Consider the following 6,000-nt stretch of genomic DNA (forward strand, 5'->3'; position numbering starts at 1 on the left):
CATAATCTGAGGGCTAAGAGAAATGAATTTCATGTCTCGGGCTAAATTGAATCCCTCATACTAGTAACAGTTTACCTACAATATAAATTTTTTAAAATATAATTATATATTCACTACTCTGACAGGCCATCGCTGACGGAACACTGGACTCTTTGGATCACTCAGACTTTGCCGACACCGACATCCCCTATGAAGTTCCTCTGCCCACCAAACCTTGCGTTTCCGTAAGGACCACCGCATGCTATACCCCTTACCCCCATATCTAATATATTTCATTACATCTACCAGGACTCCCAGCGAGAAGAGATCCGCAACTGGGTCCTTACCGTAGCCGTGTACGGTCGCCTGGAGCAAGTTCTGCCACGTGACGAGAGGAAAACGTACGAAGCGTCGCTAGTGGACGCTAACAGCGGTCTTCGCTCGCTGCCGTGTATTCTCACGGGTAACAAAAAAAACACTAGCCTCAAATTATTAGCTCAACTTTGTGACTAAGAATGTTCAAAACTCAACCTCATCCAGGTTATCCCGTTCTAAAAAACAAGATGGAATTTTCGTCGTCGGGAAAAGTGGCCAATAAAGAAGACTGGAACAAATTCCTGATGGCCACCAAAGTGAGTTAAGATGAGGATTGCACCGATACGGATACTAGTATGGGAAGGGGCCTTGATACGGCATTAAATGGCTAGTACTAAAAAAAATAGCGAGCTGATGCGGCGCACTATGTGCTTTTCGAGATATGGTGTCCAACCGCCGGTCGCCATTCGCAAGGTGGCCGGAAATTATGAGCGCCACCGAAAAGGAAGAAAAATAATACGTTTTTTTAGCCTAGGAGAGTTATTCTGTTAAATTTTGTTCATGTGCATATTTTTTATGTGTGGACCTACCGTATTTTTCGGAGTTTAAGTCGCACCTGAGTATAAGTCGTACCAGCCATAAAATGCCCAACGAAGAGGAAAACAACATATAAGTCGCACCTGAGTATAAGTCGCATTTTTGGGGGAAATTTACTTGATAAAATCCAACAAATAGAACAGATGTCATCTTGAAAGGCAATTTAAAATAAAAATATCATAGAGAACAACATGCTGAATAAGTGTACAGTACGATAATATTACATGATGCATGAACAACGAAATGCGAACGTGGCCAGTATTTTAACATAACATAGCTATTAAGAGTTATTCAGCCAGGATTTGACGTTTTATAAACTTTAAATGTTACCTTAGTTAGCAGGAGGGATAACTAGGGAAAAAGCAAACTAGCGAACTTGTATCTTCTGTTAGCGTCCTTGATTAGCACACAACCTAAGCTAATGTTCTACTGCAATCTATTTCCAATGTCTGTGGACTTAATACGAGTATTATTAAGGTTAGCGAACTTGTCTCCTCTGATAGCGTAAATGATTAGCACATAAGCTAAACGAACGTACTAATACAGTTTGTTGGGGCAAAGGTTGTTCAGCAGAGTTTGACCTAGCCATTATCGTGTTTATTTTACACTCGTGAGTATGCAGTAGTTAGGTACTAAAAGGGAAATATATACCGTAATTTTCGGACAGCAAGCCTCTACTTTTTTCCCTCATTTTGAAACATGCGGCTTATGGTCCAGTGCGGCTTATTTGTGATTTATTTGGGTTCATAGGTAACACTTTGTTTGACAGCGGCGTCATAAGACTGCCATAAGACCGTCATAATTATGGCATGACATTATCATGGGCATTAATGAATGCTTATGATGGATGTCATTAACTCATTCCCTCCCAGCCATTTTCACCGGAGCAAGGCCCTTCACTCCCGGCCGTTTGACTGGATTTTGACTGATTTTGCAAGGCCCACAGACAATTCTATTTCTTATCTTCTATTGCTATATAAACATGGAACCCATCAAAAGAAAGATTAGACTCTCTTCCTTCAGAAGAAAAAAATTAGTTCATATCTTTTTCCATTCTCTAGAAATCAGCAATAGAAAATAGCTTAGTTTGAGCAATTTTCCAATTTCTGATGAAAAAAACTGAGGAATTGAGCTTTTTGTGAAAGCATACATTTCAAACATAACTTTGACTTTAACACAGCTATTTTTTGCTTTAGTTACATCTCAAACATCTGAATAATGTTTTCCTTTTGCAAAATAAGATAAACAACAAGACAGATAGAGCCAGGGGCGGACTGGGACTAAAAAGCAGCCCTGGACTTTGACTCAGCCCAGCCCACAAGAATCGCTTTACGAAGGGAAACAGACCCCCTAGGGGTGTCCGGACGCATACCGCCCAACCCCCCAACCCTGGGGAGAATTTTTTTATTTTTATTTTTTTTTTACATTTTATTGTAAAATGCATCAATTTCTTGCACTTTAAGAGAAAATGAAGAAAATATGTCTAGACTGTCACTGTCTGACTTGCGGTCAGACAAAGTACTGCAAGGCTGAACTGGAGTTGGGTTCATTTTCTGTACTAGCTCTATGATAGACCTGAATAAACAAATGAAAGAATGTATTTTTCAAAGCAAATTTTATGTATTCGGGCAAATTCCACATTCTGAAACCTTCAATGATTATGATGATGATGACAATGACAATAAATTCATTCATTCATGTATCCGATTAATTATAATATATATATCTCTGTCTATAAAACAATTTCATTGTTTATGCCATAATTCAGTGGTCTCCAAACTATTCCACATAGGGCCGCAGCGGGCACAGGATTTCATTCCAACAAAACAAGACAACACCTATGCACCAATCTGGTGTCTTACAAGTGTAATCAGTTGATTGCAGTCAGGTGCTGCTTGTTTTAGCAGAAACTTCATTGGTTAAACTGTCGGTACTCGATCGGTTGAAAGAAAAACCAGGCCCCACAGTGGCCCTTGAGGACCGGTTTGGAGACCCCTGCCATAATTAATCTTGCCATACAAATAATAAATTTCAATGAAAATACAATAAACATTTCAAGACAAATCCTGTATACATAACCTTCATTGGAAAGTATTAACCAGAAAACAAAACGATATATAAATGATTAAAAATATGTATCAATTTAACTACCTAAACTTTAAAGTAAAACCATTCATTTTATTAATATTTTGTTATATTTCTTCTGAATTAATATTGCTGCTGCGTGTGCATACGTTGTCTTACAGCTAAAATATTTTTTCTTAGGAGAGTGATAGTAGGACTAGCATATTGTAACTTGACACGATTGCCAACGGGTACATCGACTAGCTGGCACTAACCCTTTAATTGTCATTTATTTCATTTAAAATGTACCTACCTGGTGGATAACAATTGCCAGTATACCGAGAAAGTGACCCTCTTCATCCATTTTTACTTGCTCTGCGCTTGTCTGGGGAACTTCCCTCTCGAACTTCCACCAGCTTATCATTACCTCCTCCCTCTTTTTTTCTCTCTCCCTGTACCGGCTGCACGTCTGAGCAGCTGCCGCTCCCCCTCTCACGCCGGGGCTGGGCTGCTGTTACCCGACGTGGCCGTTGCAGCCAGACTACTTCTTGCGAAAATATTTGTCAACTTATGACATTTTGATGCTTCGCTCTCCAGTTTCTTTAATTTTTTTCTTCCTAACCTTCTCCGCGCCACCCGTCTCTTTTCTTTTTTTGCCACCACCATCCATATTGTGCATTAACGCTCGTCGCCATTTTGCTTCCACAAGGAACCAATGAAGGCAACTTTGTGCTTCTTTCGTTCTTCTATCAGACTGGCGATGAACAGCCAGGCGCATTGCTGCCACCTGTTGGATTGGATGCGAACTGTAGATAATCAGAGGCTAGGGGGGACAAAAACAGTGATGTATAATGAATGGCGGCCGCCGGCCGTCCAGGGCACCGGCCGTTCTGTGATCCTCCAGAACCCACAGATTACCAGTCCGCCCCTGGATAGAGCTTTTGATAGCAAAGTAACAATTTTTTTTACACATAACTAACTGAAAGACGACGCTGTTCCGGCCGTGACAGCCGGTTAAACTTTTCCCTCATCGCCGTCTGTCTCATGACGATGAATTTTTTTGAGTCTCTGCGGTCTGCACGGACTCAAAGGCATCATCTGCTGCATTAGTAGTCCCGGTCGTTCTGATCGGTCGTCCAGCGCTCTGCATCCCGGGCGTCTTACCGGTTGTTCTGCTCGTCGTCCGCTGCCTGGCATCCATTCGGTTGTCTTCCGCCGGCGCCCCAGCCGTGCGGCTTAGCCGTTCGTTGCTGTTGAATCGGGTTGCGGGTCTTACCAAATGCGCTACTGCCCTCCAGTGGCCAGTTTTATGGCTTTATGGCTTTAAAATGGATTTTCAGCTTTGTGCTTTGGAGCTAAATTGAATCTGAACCCAGAAATGTCTCTTTTGGAAAAAAAACATAAAAAATGTCTAAATATATCTTTGGGACACTGACGCAATTAAAAATAGAACGTATTTATACGTTTTTGGGAGCAAATTATGTCACTAACTCCATTTATGTCCAGTTCGGACCTTTTACATCCATTCAAAAGGGAGATAATTTGATATCTGATATAATGATATCTGTCATAAGCATTAATTAATGGTCATGGCAGTGTCATGTCATAATTATGATGGTCTTATGTCTTATGGGGCCACTGTCAAATAAAGTGTTACCAAATTTCCATAACTAGCAATTAATGAAACAAATAGAATAGTAACTGAAGAAACAGCATAGAATATGAATTTTGATTTGTTATTTACATCTTTAGCGCTGCAATGCATGCGAGGAGGCATGTTGGATGACCACACTGTTGACAGCAAGTGGCAGCAAAAGTTGACTGTCTCCCAAAGAGAACAGTGATGACCAAATGAAGCTTCGTGAAGCAAAGAAGCTTTGCAGCCAATTGGTTCAAAGCTTTATGGTGGTTCATTTGGTCTTATGACAGTCTTATGATGCCGCTGTCAAATAAAGTGTTACCAGTGGATATCTTTTGGTTTAAATATCCCATAATACAGTGACGACAGCTGAAGGTAATAGTCCAGTGTGGCCTATCTTTAAACAAATGCCGTTTTTATGTCAAATTTGGTGGGTGGTGGCTCATTGTCAGGTGCACGAAAATTACAGTATATACAAAAAAATGTAATGTCCGTACAGTATCAACATTGGCTAATACCACATAGCCAGATAGCCGAATTGATATCGTGAGCCAACAAATGGTATCAGTACAACAATAGGTATGGTGGCGCATTTTCGATCGGGATTATATTTTTGTCATTTGACAATTTGTGATTGGACTTTTCTGTATATATTCAGACAAGTCACAGTCCAGAGTGTCAGGACGTCCTAAAGTTCATCAGCCAGTGGTGTGGCGGCCTCCCCGCTTCCGGATTCTCCTTCCAATGATGCTTGCAGAAGGTTCTCACGGATTCCATTTACTTATTATTTATTTACGATTTTCTCCTGTCTGATTAATTTTTTTTTTTTTTTTTAGAACTGCACTCGAATGTTACCCTGGAATAGCAGTGACCTCATTTCAAGTCTTCGTCTCTCAAACATTATTTATTGTTATCATGATAAACTATTTTTGTGTGTGTTTTTGTAGCTTCTTATATAAATGATCGCAAACATCTTATTTTGTCTACTTCCGATGAGTCCATTCACATTTAGACTAAACTGAGTGGTGTATCGATGAAACTTCCCGATGTGGAGGACGAAATACACACGCAGACAGAACCTTGTAATAAAACTTGTACTCAAACGTTGGCCCATGAAAATCAATTTTTATTTCCTATCAAATTGAAATGTGTTTTTATTCCTCAACAGTGGCGACCACCGAATGTTGTCAAATCCGTACAGGTAATGTAAAACATGTTTATAATCAACATAATTATCCATCAACACCAACTTTGTAAAAACAAACAACAGAGTCGTTGGCAATGTGTACCAATGTCTTTTATTGAGTCAAGAAAAAAACAAAAGAAAACAAGAGTTTTTAAACATTTTTTATGTTTTAACTAAATATTGGGGCATCCATACACACGGAACAAAACAAGTATTTGCA

The 6,000-nt window shown here is 40.0% G+C and overlaps 1 protein-coding gene across 1 annotated transcript in view; it reads left to right on the forward strand.

Annotated features, from left to right (window-relative positions):
- Positions 1 to 5,696, forward strand: part of ift172 (intraflagellar transport 172) — a 48,229-nt gene extending 42,533 nt beyond the window's left edge. The window contains exons 44-48 of the mRNA XM_057822279.1: positions 126 to 224; positions 289 to 442; positions 520 to 611; positions 5,253 to 5,354; positions 5,431 to 5,696. Coding sequence (XP_057678262.1) covers positions 126 to 224; positions 289 to 442; positions 520 to 611; positions 5,253 to 5,342 — 435 coding nt within the window. The 3' untranslated portion in view covers positions 5,343 to 5,354; positions 5,431 to 5,696. The remainder of the gene's footprint in view (positions 1 to 125; positions 225 to 288; positions 443 to 519; positions 612 to 5,252; positions 5,355 to 5,430) is intronic.
- Positions 5,697 to 6,000: the final 304 nt, after the last annotated feature.

Source organism: Corythoichthys intestinalis, chromosome 19, assembly GCF_030265065.1.
Source record: "Corythoichthys intestinalis isolate RoL2023-P3 chromosome 19, ASM3026506v1, whole genome shotgun sequence".
Classification (NCBI taxonomy): domain Eukaryota; kingdom Metazoa; phylum Chordata; class Actinopteri; order Syngnathiformes; family Syngnathidae; genus Corythoichthys; species Corythoichthys intestinalis.